This window comes from Brachycentrus maculatus, unplaced genomic scaffold, assembly GCF_059751285.1.
Source record: "Brachycentrus maculatus isolate JH-2025_06_01 unplaced genomic scaffold, ASM5975128v1 h1tg000728l, whole genome shotgun sequence".
NCBI classification, from domain to species: Eukaryota; Metazoa; Arthropoda; class Insecta; order Trichoptera; family Brachycentridae; genus Brachycentrus; species Brachycentrus maculatus.
The window spans coordinates 242,190-259,533 of record NW_028281459.1 but is presented as its reverse complement, the minus strand read 5'-3'; the positions used below and the strand labels follow the sequence as shown (position 1 = coordinate 259,533).

General features: G+C 31.1%; 1 protein-coding gene across 1 annotated transcript; it reads left to right on the top strand.

The window, feature by feature from the left end:
• Nucleotides 1-1,669: 1,669 nt before the first annotated feature.
• Nucleotides 1,670-15,526, top strand: LOC148300393 (uncharacterized). The gene is made up of 3 exons (XM_088274847.1): nucleotides 1,670-1,764; nucleotides 4,435-4,659; nucleotides 14,250-15,526. Exons 1-3 carry the CDS (start codon nucleotides 1,693-1,695, stop codon nucleotides 14,922-14,924), a joined length of 972 nt encoding a protein of 323 aa, XP_088130973.1. The 5' UTR covers nucleotides 1,670-1,692; the 3' UTR covers nucleotides 14,925-15,526.
• The last annotated feature ends 1,818 nt before the right edge of the window (nucleotides 15,527-17,344 follow it).

Below are 17,344 nucleotides of genomic sequence, written 5' to 3'. Positions count from 1 at the left end.
TGGTGAATGTTACACGTGTGTAAAGTGATCACTCAAACCAGCCTATGACGGTCGTAAGCCCCGTAAATGCCCAGACTTCCATATTCTTCTTCATCTTTGATGAGATGTTAAAAAATAATATGAAAATAACTCCTGTAATTGGAGATAATCCAGATTTTGTGAACAAGTATTTGGACACACTCAAAATGTTGTATGTTCATTAAAGATTATTTTTGATATATGAATAATTTTTTAAACAAATCTTTTTCCAAAGAGACGATTTTGCCATTGAGTGTAATACTTCTAAAGACTTCCAAGAAATCCCAAGAAATCACATCGTGCCAATTTTAATTGGCACATTGTTTATCAAATATTAATTAATAGCGTGTATAACCTTTCTCCCGCTATGACAAAATTCTGAAATATGACGCAGGACGAACATGTGACATTTATCGGAAAATTATTTGGTCTGCCATAATATTAATTGAAATTGCGTTCCGTTTATGACAGAATATTTTCTGACGTACATATTATTATATGATAAATAATAAACGCGAGAGAAAATAATTAAGTACTGTGCATAAACAACATTTAAAAAAATAAAATAAAAACAAATAATTTCTTAACAAAAGTCAGAATGAATTTTCGTTTCATAAAAATTCGTTGTCCGCCTCCATAGCAATTTTTTGGGAAACTCTGTATGGGTAAGCGCATTTGGCTACTTTGCTGGAGGTCCCTGGTTCGAAACCTAGGGTGCTTACAATAAATATGTGACAGTGATATTATTTTTTGACATCTGATAATATAAACCTTTTTTAAAAAATTTTAATTTTTTGTTTGGGAGAGACGTTCATCAAATTTTTTTTTTTCATCTATATTAATATGTCAATATAAATAATATCATTTCTTGAATGTTTTCCGTAGATAATTTGTGGCACGTTTTATAAACTTTATAAAATTAAATAACTTTGTTATAATTACTTTTTAAATAATACAATTTAACCTACCGGTTTCGACAAGAACCTTGTCATCATCAGGGTTTATGTTAATTCAAAAACATTAAAAACATAAAAATACTCTCACCAAAAACTTCCGTAAAAATCCTAAATGTTATTTTTATTCATAAAAAAATAACATTTAGGATTTTTACGGAGTGTGTGGAAATTTTTCGTGAGAGTATTTGAATGTTTTTAGTGTTTTTGAATTAAAATAAACCCTAATAATGACAAGGTTCTTGTCGAAACCGGTAGGTTAAATTGTATTAATAAAAAAGTGGTTATAACAAAGTTATTTAATTTTATAAAGTTTAAATAAATAATATCAATATATGTGGACAAACCCAGATTTGTGATTAAATTTGTAAAAACCCACAACAAAATATTATTACCAACCGTAATTTTACTCGAAATTTGTTATAATCGGATTTTTTTGTTGTTAAAATCAGTTTTAAAATCAAGTTGATCGTTTTCTCGTTTATTTGTAAAAGTGAGTCAACGCAACTCCAAAAGAAGTAATTGGCATACTAATGCTTCGGTACAAACGTACCCGTAAGCGATTGAAGTACAGTTCGCCGAGCAAATTTCTCACTGCAGCGCTTGAGGATTGTATCGGAATCTTGTGTCGATGCTTGGAGCGAGTGTACAGCCAACCGCTAGGTAGAGGGGTGACACTAAGGGCGAATGAATGAGGTACCTCAAGGTATATAAAGTCAGAATGACTTCCAGATTGTACATTCTCACTTCTGGTAAGAAAGAGGAATTATCACACACCAAAATGTTCAAACTGGTGAGTTACAATATATTTTTTTTAATCTTTGTTTCCTCCAAATAAATTGCGAAGTGGAAAAAAAATCTGACTTTTGCATTAGTCAAGAATCATTATCTATTTATTTAAACATTTTAAGCAACATAATTGTACGTTTAAAATATCATAAATAATAACAATTTGTTTATTATTCAATTTGTAGTACCTACTACCCCTCTGAGCAAGGGTGAGAATTCTTTCGAATTTATTTTACATATTATTACTTTGACCAGCCAACGTCAGGTTTGTGTGCCCAGCCCTTATATTCTCTTCGTATAAAAAGATTATTTTCACTTTTGAGATACCTAACAAATCTTAATGTCAATTGTTATTATTTTTTTTAAAATAATTTTACATGCACAAATGTGGTTTCGTTTCTTCATTATATTACTACTACTATGTGTAAAAATATTAAAGTGAATTTAAAAATTATATTTTAAAATAATAACATCATTTAATTTCGTGTATAATTTGCATAAAACTCAAGGCATAATTTTTATAAAACTTAATTTAAAAAACATTTTTTTTAGTAAATCATATTATATATTCAGTTTAAGTTAAATGTTGAGAAGTTGTTAGTTTCTGATAACTATTTTTGTCATATTTCATACAATTACTTTCATTAGAAAATCCTTCCATTTCTTTAATTTTGCCCATAACGTTATGGCTTCATTCTACTAAAAGTCGTTTTATATATCTTTTTTTTAATATTTTATATTTTTGACAATGCCTACTGTTTTATATTTTTTTCACTAACGCAATCAAAATGAGTTTTTTTCTGAAATAATTTTAAAAACATAGCAGCATGAATTGATCTAAATGTGTAGGGTGGATCTTAGGATCCTCCACAGTTTCCTCAACTCCTGTTCTATTTTCTACATTACTTCCTACAATGCTATCCGCCGATTAATTCAAACTCCTAAAGATGACAAACCTTTAGTCTAACTAACTATCACGCCACTTTCTCGCAGGGGTAGGCAGAGAGAATAGAAAGCCAAACTGATATCTCTTTGCAAAAAATCAAAGACATTTATATCATAGAGTGTGGAGAAGGTGTATAAGAAAGTTATTACATAGGGTGATACACTTTGCGATTACTTTTTCTGGCAAAGATTTCATTCAAATACGCAACCTTCGCTATCGACAGTAAAGTTACTGTAACTAACGCTATTATTTTATTTTTCCGAACACGATCGCTAAAGTAAGCGCTTCCCTTTCACAATGTAACTTACAATAAATTATTACAACTCTAGTAAGTAGTGCGCAATTCATTACATGTACAGTATCTGGGACAATATTATTCAATGCAAGTGTATACCGATCAATTTATCCTTACATTTTGTCACTGAGCAATTATCAGGTCATATAAATACAGCGCATGGCCGAATTCTTAAAATAGGCTTATTTGTTAATTTTCGGCGTAACGATTTTTTTTCAAACATCTTTTTTCTGTGATTCGATAGTCACCTGCATTTACCGTGTTTTACCCGAAACCCGTAAATGTTATATATATATATATATATATGTATATATATATATATATATATATATATATATATATATATATATATATATATATATATATATATATATATATATATATATATATATATATATATATATATATATACATTAGGAATAAAATAATATGTTTCAACGAATATTGGTCATGAAAAAAAAAACATTCCGATTACAGATAACAATCTCTATAAATATTTGTTTGTTCTCCATTTTAAATTAGTTATATAATTTTTTCTGTGATTCGATAGTCACCTGCATTTACCGTGTTTTACCCGAAACCCGTATATTATATATTTATATATATATATATATATATATATATATATATATATATATATATTTGTATGTATATATATATATATATATATATATATATATATATATATATATATATATATATATATATATATATATATATATATATATACATTAAGGAATAAAATAATATGTTTCAACGAATATTGGTGATGAAAAAAAAATACATTCCGATTACAGATAACAATCTCCATAAATATTTATTTGTTCTCCATTTTGAATTTGTTATATTATAAGAGTCAAGTTCCAGTCCAGGATTATATAATAAAGTGAAAAAATGCTTATATTTATTTTGATCCTCCTGGGAATCGAACCCGGGATCTCCACCATGGTAGTCAAACGCTCTTACTGCTACAGTATGGAGGAAGACATATCAACAACACCGAACTACATCAACCAAAATAATTACACTGTTTTTAAAAAATAAATATGAATTGTATGAATGTTGTTAATTCAAATGAAAAACCCAAAATATACGTTTGGGTCATAAAAATATGACATGTAAGTGACTGTTCTATAAAAGGGTCAAAATTTTGCTCAAAAATAACGAATAGATTTATTATTAATTGTTAAGTAAATGATGATAATAATATTAATGTGTAGCAAATAATATTCAGATAATTTATATTTGAAGCATTAAGTGTGTGATTTTCCATTTTATAATTAAAATGTAACTTAGTTTTGAAATCACTATAAATTTTAAGTGATTTTAAAACAAAGTTACATTTTAATTACAAATAATATTTAATACAACTTTTCATATTTTCTATACGAATCACTGATTTTTATCAATTCATTTGTTTTGTTTTCCCCCAGATTGTTCTGTCCGCTGTGTTGGCCGTAGTTGCCGCCAAGCCCGGGTTCCTCGGCGCCCCCCTGGTTGCCCCCGCCTATGCCCCAGCCGCCTATGCCCCAGCCGCCTATGCTCCAGCCGCCTATGCCGCCTCCCCTCTCGCCTACGCGCATGCTCCAGTAGCCTACAGTGCTCCCATCGTCAAGGCAGCAGTCCCCGTGGCAACTTCTTATGCCAACACGTATAAGGTAAATACAAGTTATTAGGAAAATATCAGAAAATCTGAGCTCACATTGCCTATCGTGCGTTGTTTTTTTAAATCGAAACAGCTGATACTACATTCAGCGTGCATATTGTACAAATAATACTTAATTTTCATTTTAAATAATACAAAAACACCTTTTCATTAATATCCTAGTCTTTTTAATTTCATTTATCTCAGTTTTCATAACTCCAAACTGTTTCATTCATTCCATAAGGACTATATCGTGGGTAAAGTGGCAAAAAACGTTTACTCTAAAATATGCAATTTTGACTTCATGATGCATATCATAAGGTTTTTAACAAAATGCAATAAGTTGTTTGAAATGTCATATTTATGTTGTTTTAAAAGTAAATTCAACGTTAAGTTCAATAGGGTATTTTATTCAGGCTAAAAGCTTTAAATAACAGCGATTATTCTATTCAAAAGGGGATTTTAGAGTCAACGTTTTTTGCCAGTATACCCACGATATTATGGACATCAATTATTTATATTTAAATTTGTTTTAAATTTAGAATTCTGTAGAAATTATTTAGTAAAAAACAGATCTAAGTTACTTTGTCTTTCAATATACAGTTTATTCTTTTTTATTTGTTTTTGATTAAATTAAATATTGTTATTAAACATTAGCACTTTTCTATTTATATTTTTGATATTTATTAAAACCAAAAATGAAATGTTTACCCACACACAAACCATGCCTTTGTAGAATCTTTTTTGGCATTAATGTGTTATAAAAAATTGTAATTGTTATTATATTATAATAAGAAATGTAAGAAATAATAATAAAAAATGAATAAAAAGTAGTAAATCGACGAATGTATAAAGAAAACGCAGATCTAAGAAATGAAATAAAATCCATTCAATATTTTTTTGTATTAATTTTGTAATAATTTTGTAATTGAAATAGTTTTTCCTATTAATATTTTCGTCAAAATACTTATGCATGTCCGGGACAAATCGTGGGTTTTATAAATTCTACATCAAATTTCCTTTTTTTCAATCAAAAAACTTACCTCCGATATTGATTTTTTTTCTATTTTTTTTTATATTCCAGGTTGCATCTTCTCCACTCGCCTATGCTGCCCCTGCCTATCATGCTCCCGTCCTTGCTGCCCCTGCCTACCATGCCCCTCTTGCCTATTCTTCACCCCTGGCCCACACTTACATCCACTAAGTAAATACCAAGGATTATGGAACATTCTGCAAAAATACCTTCATGCTGTCTGTAGCGATATTATATATTTTTAAATCTAAATTTCAGCCAAGAAAATCAATTTACCAAATCAAGTACCATATGCGAGTATGGTATATTATTATATAATATTTTTTGACTCTTGTCTTTAGATATGTATAGTACACACGCAAAAAAGGATCTCCCTTATCGTTTCAACTTTATGTTATAATAAAAATATATGTGTGTTTATGTTATACTTGTAATATAATTTATTATTTATATGAAGAGTGAACAGCTTGTCGTAATTAAGTAATAAACGATTTAGCAAAGAATTTAACAATAGTTTTTTTTTCATTTATTCCTGCCACATAAAATTATATTGTATATATCCAGCTAAAAATTCTGTATCCACATTCAGTGATGCATTGGGATGCAATTAAATCCTTAATGAAGGCAAGGTTATCCATCATAGCCTCCAGATTTTTAGCCACATTTGTGAAATAGATTTAATAGGATAAAGATGATGTAAGTGGAGAAGCTCAGAGTTAAAAACATAGGTGATCGCAACATAGAATAATAAGTGTAATGGCCCTGCCATTTCTCATTCGCACTTTTATTGTCCCTTTTAGAAAGTCGAGGGACTCGTCATTTGCTTGCAATATGTTGTCCAGCCTTGGTTTGAAATGCGTTCCCATGGCCATAAATCGGTACAGCATTTTATGATTCTCTACCCTAAAGCAAGAGGGTTTTTAACATAGTCTAATTTGGTACTTCGGGAGAGTCGGGTGTAACATAACTTAACAGAGCTGTTTGGAAGCACATGAGTATTGACTGCCGTACTGTTGTTTTTAAATAAACATTTATATAAATAGTCAATACCGTGTTTTAATTAATACTCGCTTCAGTCCAACCTGCCTCCTGGCAAAAGGGGACTAAAACGTCCTGTTTAATGTGGACGTCATCGAGTACACGCGTACGCTGATCACAAGGTGTCTACGCGCACGCGACGCGTCTGTCATAACATTACATAAGGACGAAGAATAATGTGTAGAAAATAGAAAATAATAATCCATGTAATAAACAAGCTTGTATTATTTGGAAACAGTAATTTATAATGAGTTCTTTGAGGTAATATTACCAATTTTCCATAAAGAAAATGATTAAAAAGTTACTTGGATCATTTTCGATTGGATAAATCGTTATTACTACGCACAAAATATAAATAAATACCATTACGTTTTCAGACGTCACAATTGTAACTGATTGCTCAATAATGTGACATCACATATATCTTCAAATAAATTTCAAAACATGCTCTAATCTGAATTGAAGTCTGCGTCATAGAATAAGGTTGAAACAATAAAATACTGTACGTAATAGAAAATCTTAATATTATTTATGGGAGAAGCCTTAAATAGAAAATTATTCCTTAAGTGAATTGATATCGTCTGAGTGAAACTATTCGTAAAATGAAAAACTGTTATTTGTAAAAAGTAAAAAGACCCGAAAAATTGCTTCAAAAAAGGCATGTAAATATTTTTTGCGCGCATTTTTTCGTTGTTTATAAATTGCTAAAGTATCAATCATGCATGGTGATAAACACGTGGAATATTTATTAGGGACTATTTATTAGGCCTTATGGTGAAAAAAGATGAATGCATATGTTTTTATTTATATTCAAAGCATTTACTTTGTGGTCAAACATTTTAATTGATATTAGTAATGTTAGTAAATAACCACTCACCGACTACTTCTGTCTACCGGTTTTGAGACGTACCCGTCTCTTCGTCAGGACATACACTACAATTTAACAATCATGCGAACAACACTACACCACACCCACTTAGTACTATTCACATACACTATCACTACACATGCAAAACATGCAGAGCGAGTTGTTGGTCCCACCATGCTTCCCAAAATCCCACCATGCTTCCCAAAAGTTTCCCAAAAGCATGGTGGGACTAACAACTCGCTCTGCATGTTTTGCATGTGTAGTGATAGTGATGTGAATAGTACTAAGTGGGTGTGGTGTAGTGTTGTTCGCATGATTGTTAAATTGTAGTGTATGTCCTGACGAAGAGACGGGTACGTCTCGAAACCGGTAGACAGAAGTAGTCGGTGAGTGGTTATTTACTAACATTACTAATATCAAGCATATGTTTTTCTTATCTCTTTAATAGTAAAATAATATATTTTATCGTATTTATTGATTTGGCGTTTAATTTATAGAACTCCATTTTAATTTATGTTTTAATTTTAAATCAAACGCAGATTTTTTGAGTCTACAAAGTTGTATTTTATTAACAAAAACACATAAAAAATTATACTGTGACAATTGTTTCGCCTTGTTAGGGCATCATCAAACATTCGTTTGATAATGCCCTAACAAGGCGAAACAATTGTCACAATATAATTTTTTTATGTGTTTTTGTTAATAAAATACAACTTAGTAGACTCAAAAAATCTGTGTTTGATTTAAAATTAATACATAAAATATTTTATCGTATTATGCATGATACATAAAAATCTAATTAGGAAACAGGAAATAACGACATTTTGGGTCAAACGTGTATTCTATTTTAGATGAGAATTCTTAGAAAATCTTATATTATGAAACAGGTTTTTAAAAAAAAACAACGTTTCTTTTGTGTTAAAAAATAATATTTCCCTATAATCGTTTATTAATTTACTTAAGGTACATTTGTCTGGCTGAAGGAAAATAAAAACAGTTGTGCAATCATGAATTTGAACAAACAATGTCACCTGTTTAAAACATAAATACTAATCGACAAGTGTTCAATTCATCAACATCGTCAGGTTTAATGCGAATCTTTTAAAAAGTGATGCACTAGTCTACGATAGTTATCTGGAGACGCACTTGACTAAGTCAGATCTCATGTAAATTTCTTTAAATCAGATAAAAGTAATACGAAATGGCAAGAAATCAAGTTTTCGTATTCGTTTTTTGGCTGTTTTGTGCACACGTGAGTAAAAACATATTTATAAAACATTTTTTTTTGGTTTTGAAATACAATATTTAAAATATGCGGGTATGTATGAGGAGATGCATGAACGTGGAAGAGGCGAAGAATGTTTGCAAGGACAGAGTGGTGTGGCGCTCTATTCTCTCTGCCTACCCCTGCGGGGAAGCGGCGTGATGGTTAGTTAGTTAGTTAGTTAGTTATATTTAAAATATAAGTATAAAAATATATATAAATATATATGAATTTCAATTGCATACCCTTTTCGTCCGCCTCCGTAGTGTAATGGTCAGCATGCTCGGCTACCGTTCTGGAGGTCACGGGTTTGATTCCCAGGGGGGTTTAATAAATATAAGTGATAATTTCACTGTAATATTTATTCAATATTGCACTGGACTGGTACCTGAAGTGCAGGGCTGATCACCTTTCCTTCATGTGTAAATGATAATACTGCATTTATATGAAGCAGTGCCCTATGCACCATTGGGGTGCGGTAAGGGTTTTTAATAATACCCTTTTATAAAATTAGGAAAATAAAAATAAGATTTCATCTATAGCTTTTATTCGAATCTTTATATTTCCGCATACAAACAGCATCGATATATATTTTGATGGTACAATGACAATCTTGTCTGCTATAAATAAAATATAATTAATATTTTGAAAAGAGGAAATTTCAAATAGCTATTTGATGGAAAAAAACTTTAAAATTAAAGGTTTACCATTAATACATTTGAATTAAAACATTTTACATTGCTGTTTTTGCTTCCATAATATAGAAGATTGTTTTTTTTATACTAACCGCGAGTATTTTTGTACGATTCAAATATTTTCTTAGGAGACTATTGAATTTGCTTCTAATTTAAACATTAAAAAGGTTTTATGAATGATTCATTTTTTTGTTAAATGTTTTGAATTATTTTATTACAAACGTAAATATGAAGTATGGACGCTTCTAACGTTTATTTACAATTAAAAAAAACCTTACATCAAATATCTATAGGAAACAAATAAAATATCTATAATATCTAAAGGAAATAAAGAAATATGCGACTGTATTCGTGATCGCTTAAACCGGCCCATGACGGTCGTAAGCCCCGTAAATGCCCAGACTTCCATATTCTTCTTTATCTGTGATGAGATGTCAAAAATTATATTTGAAAATAACTCGTATAATTGGAGATAATCCAGATTTGTGAACAAGTATTTGGACACATTTAAAATTTTGTAACTGCGATTTGTTTACATTCCCTCACATATGTAATTGCTTGTAAATCGTTAAGTCACTCAATCTTAAACAACAACAAACAATATTACATAAGTGAATTGAATTGTGCCCGGATTTTAATTGATTTTCAAGTTATAGAGCTCTGTTTCGTAGGGCATGGAAATTTGTCATTGATCACGTTTGTAATACTAAATTGATATTGAACGAAACATTTCAAGTTCGCTGAATTGACCATGGAAAGGCAAAGAGAATAATTCAATGTCACTTATACTTAAATCGTTTTGAGTAAACACTACTCAAATATTTCTAGTATATCTTTTCTCTGTGTTTATTATATTTCATTAATATTTTTTTAATTTGTTAAGGAATCATTACCATTTCAACAAATATACAAAAAATATTTGATTATTGAAATTATTATCGTCCGCCTCTAAAGTGTAGAGAATTAGAGTGTTAGACTACGATTGCTGGAGATCGTTGATTCGATTCCCAGGTTAAAATAAATATTATTGATTTTTCACTTATCCTGGGCTGCTCCTTGAAATGCATCATCGCTAAAATGATCACCTTTTTTGAGCATTTGACGTTGATCATTATATTTAATTATTTTAATAACACTGCTGGTAAGAAGCAGTGCTCTATGCACCATTTGGTGTGAATAAAGGTTGGAATAAAATGTTTTTAGTGCCGTGTTTCATAAACCATGTCATTATTTTTGTATTTATTATATATATATATATATATATATATATATATATATATATATATATATATATATATATATATATATATATATATATATATATATATATGTATAAATATATATATATATGTATGTATTTATATATATATATATATATATATATATATATATATATATATATATATATATATATATATATATATATATATATACATAAAAAAAAACATTTTAACATACATTCAATCTACTTATTTCAATTTGAACGTTTGTGTTGTTGTTGAAAACCTCTCACAAAATGTTCAAATTGTTATTGGACTTTTAAAACTATATATATATACGTGTATTTTTATAATTCTGCTTATGTTATTTTGTCCACCTGCGTAGTGTAATGGTCAACACGCTGGGCTACCGTACTGGAGGTCCCGGGTTTGATTCCTAGGGGTTCAAATAAATATAAGTGATCTTTTAACTCTAACATTTATTCACCATTACCCTGGATTGGTACCTTAAGCGGAGGGCTGATCACCTTTCCTTGATGTGTTAACGATAACACGAAGCTTCGATTCTTGATTGATATTGCTTAACCTAACCTAATCTGTCGTTCAATTTCTTTCAGCGAGAATTTTTAAAGAGAAATTAAAATTCATTTCATGTACACAGGCAAAGATGACATTAAAGTAAGGCTTAATAAAAGGTCAAGTTCGATCCTAAATCAAATTTTCTTCCTTCAAAAAAATAACTATGTATATATTTATAAAATCATGTTTTCAATGAGGTCTACCTGCCTACGTCCATCTATTAAAATATAAATATTCTGATTTCTTTAAATAGCGCGTACATATTTAATAATTTATTTTGATTTTACTGACTCAGTTATAAAAATAAAATGAGAAGGTGAATCTATCCGCAATTGCTGGTACAATAATATGAATAAAATAAGTCAAAGGTAAGGATCGAGAGGGAACATTGCATTGGTAGATAGTTATAAAGAAGGTTATAAAAATACATTTTTCAAGATTCAAGGTGTGTTGGAATCCTTTTTCAAAAATCAGGGTTTCTCCACTTATATGAAGAATAATATGGAAGTCAGTGAATTAACAAGGTTTATGACCTGGCATAGGCTGGTTAAGTGGTCACTTTACACACGTGCAGCATTCAACATTCTACCCATGATTGATAACCACACTACTCAAATTTCGGAACTCACGAGTTTATTGATCAATCTCATTTAATACTCTCAGTTTATTACTATTTGTTGATTTTTTTCTTGAATTTTCATTTATGAATTAAATGGAATTATTTATAGTAACTTTAAACATAAAAAGTAAAACCATTCGTAAATTGTAGTAAACTCATAAAGTTGGAGCCTAAGTAGGAACATGTTAAACGGTGTTGCATTAGCCGTAGCTAGATTTCAGAGTCACTTGGAAGGTAGGTACAATTATAAAAAAAACCTTTATCGGTACTCTAAAACATACTTTATAATTAATGACTATTCTTCTTCAAACCCTTATCTGCACCAGATGGCGCATAGGGCACTGCATCATATAAACACAGTGTTATCTTGATCGTTAACAAACGAAAGAAATCACCTCTCTGCTTCAGGTACCAGTCTAGGGCAATATTGAGTAAATATGAAAGTGAAAAATCACATATATTTATTTGACCCCCTCCCCCATAGGAATCATACCCGGACCGCCAATACAGTAGCCGAGCGTGCTGATCATTATTACACTATGGAGACGGATGATTATTCTACAAATATTAAATAATTAAAAAATCAGTAATATTTTTGATCAGTAATATCATGATTTGATTGCTATTAATAATCTTAAGTTTTGGACCACAAATATTGGTTAATTAATCAGAGTTTCAAACCAAGAACATGTTTTGGTTGAAAATTGAAGTTGATTTATTTACATGGCACATCAACGAGGTCAAACTGTAGTTGATATACCGCTCACTCCTGTCAACAACGACATATATAAAAAATCGTCGATTTTCAGTTATGTATGTTTTCAAAATGCCCAGAAAATGTCATTTATCTCAGCGAAAGCGGCATATTGTTAACTTAATATTTACCCGCTACAGGGCAGAAAGTGTTGTTTTTGCATTTTGAAGAAAAGGTATTGTTTTATTATTTTTTTAAATTTACTTAATATTTTTTTAATGGAGAAAAAATATTCGGGATTAAATTTAAAATATCTGTTGCACAGTAAAAAGTTCAATAAGAGGCTTAATATTTATTTTTAAAACATTGTATTATATTCTTAAATTTTAAAAAACTATCTCTTGAATAATCAAGTTTTTTGATATATGACGTTGTTGAAAGGAGTGAACGATATATTTGTGGAATTAATTTTGTATTTTAAAAACCAATAAACGACGGTGGGACATTTTTAATAGTTTAATTCTCTAACCGCTTGTAGCCCGCGGGTTTTACCGTGTTGCCGGATATCAGTTAGCGGTTTCGCAATCACTTGTCTTGACCCATGAATATATGTACATAGAGTAGACAATATTACGTACTTTTGAGTTATTGCTGCTATTTTAATCGCCTCCGACAAATCAGAGGTAGTGACTTACATTAGTACTAAAGCCTTATTGCAAAACGGACACAATGAAATAGTTCAGCGCTGGTATTTTACAATAATAAAGGAGTAAATATGAAGTTTACGTTATAAACGTGTAATAAAAACACCCGCGAATGTATGACGTAAAACAAGGTAACAAATGCATGGGGTTTTAAACCGATAGTATGAAATTCGCACGGTATTAAGATAAAATTTATTACTTATTTATTTTTTTCCAAAAATGTTAAAAATATAACTACTCACCGAGATTTTTATGTCTACCGATTTCGAGACGTACCCGTCTCTTCGTCAGGACAATCACTACCAATATATTTCTCATGATTTGGATTTAAATGAGATATCGAATTAGTGATGAATCTTGCCATATTTCTGAAATTTTCAATCGGGATACCGGAATGTCCCTAGTGTACAGTACAATGAAATAAATTAGTGAACAATTATCCTAAATAATTCTTCACAATTCATTACTTCATACTTTTTTTCCATCTATTATCTAATTAAATTTTTACTGGGACGTGAAGTGAACCGGCTGGGACACCGGGGTTTTGTCTGAAAACCAGGACGTCTGGCAAGCCTAACAATAAGTATGTATAACAAAAGTTTTTTTTTGATGTTGTAATTATGGGTTAATTATTGTTTATTGCCGTATGTTTATTTGTGTGTATCGCGTGTTCGAATTTTACCAGTTTTGTACGACTGTAACTGTGAAGCACAATTAAATGGATCTCGACGTTGTAATTACTAAGTCGAGTAAGGGCAACCACTGAAAGTATGTAAATGCGACGGTTTATACGTTTGTATCCGCCATGAACCTTTGCCAGGTACATGGTTTAACATTCTGAGTTATTCAGTATAAATAGGCCGAACAATGAGAATAGTGTATCAGTTAGTTCTGTGTATTTAATCGTGAAGTAGCTAAATCAACACAGACCACAATGTTCAAGCTGGTGGTGTTGTCCGCTCTCCTGGCCCTAGCTGCTGCCAAGCCGTCTCTAACCTACTCTCACTTGCTGGCTCCCGCAGTGTACGCCGCCCCTACAGCCGTTTCCCACCAGTCCCGCGTAGATATCCACTCCGCTCCAGTTCTGGCTTACTCCGCTCCGGCTCTTGCCTACACGTCTCCAGCACTGGCCTACTCCGCTCCAGCTCTCGCCTACTCTGCCCCTCTTCACTCCGCTTCTCTTCACTCCGCTCCTCTCCACTCAGCTCTCGCCCTCGGTCCTCACACCCCGGCTGGCTTGCTGACACCTCACGGAGTTCCTTTGGAGACTGCCGATGTTGTCGCCGCTAAGGCCATCCACTTCCAGGCTCACGCGTTAGCCAACCACGGGCTGCATCATTATCTCCACAAGAGGTCGGCCGTGTACCCCCTCGCTTACTCTGCGCTCCTGGCGCCGACTGCGGTGTCTCACCAGTCGCGAGTGGATGTGCATTCTAGCCCTCTTCTGTCTTACCACTACCCTCTTCACTACAGCCACGCCCCGCTTTACAGCCACGCTCCTCTTCACTACAAGTCACCCCTGACCCTCTGGGCTCCCCATACTCCCGCTCTCCATCACTGGTAAAAGTCTACTGGCCAAAGCGAGCGGACGAAGACATTCGTCGGGATGTTCTTCAATTTAGGACTTCGAACGATTTTAAACTATATTTAGAAAATTAAGTTCAAATAAAAAAAATATTAATAAAACCGCTGTTCCAAAACGAAAACGGGTAAAAATAAAATTACTACTTTTGACTCAAAATATATAATTTTTTCCTGCGGTTAACATCATCTATTCGGTTCTATAATATTAGTAACAATTTTACATTGTATATTAATGGACAAAAACTCTGCTATTTAATAATATTCATTTCATGAATGTCCTCATAAATTATATTTAAAAATATTTTTGAATTAATTACAGCCGATTAGATAAAACGTTAGATAATTGAACCTTAAAAATCTCAAAATTCTATACATGTAAATATCTGCAAGTACATATGTTGTTTTCGATATATCCCTATCTGGTACTGCGATAGTGATAATTAACCTACCTTTGTAAATACGAAAATCTTATGATTGCACTTAATAAACATCTACCAAGCGTCGAGAAAAGTTATTTAATTTTTTATTACAAAACCCCTCACAAAAAAGTATTTTGGTTACCCTCTGTGTAAAATGCTGAGATATTTTATGAAAGAAGTCGCGTGAAAGTTGAATGCTAAGTATTGTGTTTTCATAATTATAAAGTTGTTTGATCAAGTCACTTTACAGACAAAGTCTTATGATTCTACGGTATACTGTATGTGAAGCTTAAAATGTTTCAAGAAATACTCAAATAATATTTAAAATAAAAACTCAAAAAATCTTACATATTTCCATTAAATATACTTCATACAGAAATGATAAACGTTTTACCAAAATAATGCAAACATCTCATCCATTTAAAATTATCGTATTCTCTAGTAAAATACAGTACAACGCAATAGCAAAAGCGGATTTTTATTGGATGAGGGTAGAAAACAAAAGTTGAGGACAGACCTAAGTAGTTTTTTAGTATGGAGTTTTCGTAACCAGGTCAAATTTTAACAGAATTCGTGAATACGAATGAATGTTAATAAAATTATATTCGTCCATATACTACTCTTACTTCGGAAATAACCATTATTTATAAATTGATTAAAAAAAATTTATCCATATCTTTGTATTTTATAATCTTTAACATTCATCGGAAAATATAAATCGCTCACTCCTTTCAAGAACGTCATAATTCAAAAATCGTCAATTTTCAGTTGTGCATGTTTTCGGAATGCTCAGAAAATGTACTATATCCCAGCAAAAGAGGCATATTTTTAATAATTTTCTGCCCTCTAAGGCGCTACAGGGCAGAAAATATTTTTTTTGCATTTTGAAGAAAGCGTATTGTTTAATAATTTTTTTAAATATACTAAATATTTTTCAAATGGAGAAAAAACCTTCAGGTTTTACCTAAAAAGATCTGTTGCACAGTAAAAAGTTCTGACGATGTCGAAACCAGTCTGATGATGTCGGTAACGACGAAACCCGGTCGCTGATCAAATAAAAAAGTGGAAAAGCTAAAAATATTGGTTTTAATTTAATAATAAGAAAAAAAGTAAAAAGTTCGATAAGTGGCTTGATATTTATTTTTAATACATTGTATTATATTTTAAAACATTAAAAGCGTTCTCCTGAAAATCAAGTTTTTTGATTTATGACGTTCTTGAAAGGAGTGAGTGAAATATTTCTGGGTTCAAACCCACTCTACCGCAATTGGATAACTATTTTTAAAAATAAGCCGTTTATTATAAAACAAACAAACAAACAAAAAATATCTTTTTTATTTTCACCCATGTGTTTCACAAATTCAATGCCTTGAATTACCAATACCTTGAAATAAAATCTAATAATAGTTTCAAGTAGGTGTAGGTACCGCTGCATAAGAGATATATTAAATAGATCGTGATTGCATAATCAGCAGCTTAATTATCTAGACACATAGACGATAATAATAAAAATAATCGCCTGGTATGTATGAGGAGTTGCATGGAGTGAAATAGGCGAGAATGTTTGCACAGACAGAGCGGTGTGGCGTTCTATTCTCTCTATCTATCCCTGATAGGAAGTGACGTGATATTTAGTAAGTTACTTTATTATAATTCTAAAATAAAAATATAATTTAAGGGTCGTTAAATTATTCAGATGCATTTATTCAGGTAAAATGTTTGGTTTAGTACTTCGATTCTTGTATCTTTACTCTTTCATACCTACATTTAAAAAAAATTAAGTTTATATTTTCTTCTTCTTCTAACCTTTATCCACATCCAATGGTGCATAGGGCACTGCATCATATAAACGAAGTGTTATCTTAATCGTCAACACATGAAGGAAAGGTAATCAGTCCTTTGCTTCAGGTACCGGTCCAGGGTAATATTGCATAAATATAAGAGTGATAAATCACTTATACTTATTTTATCCCCCCCCCTT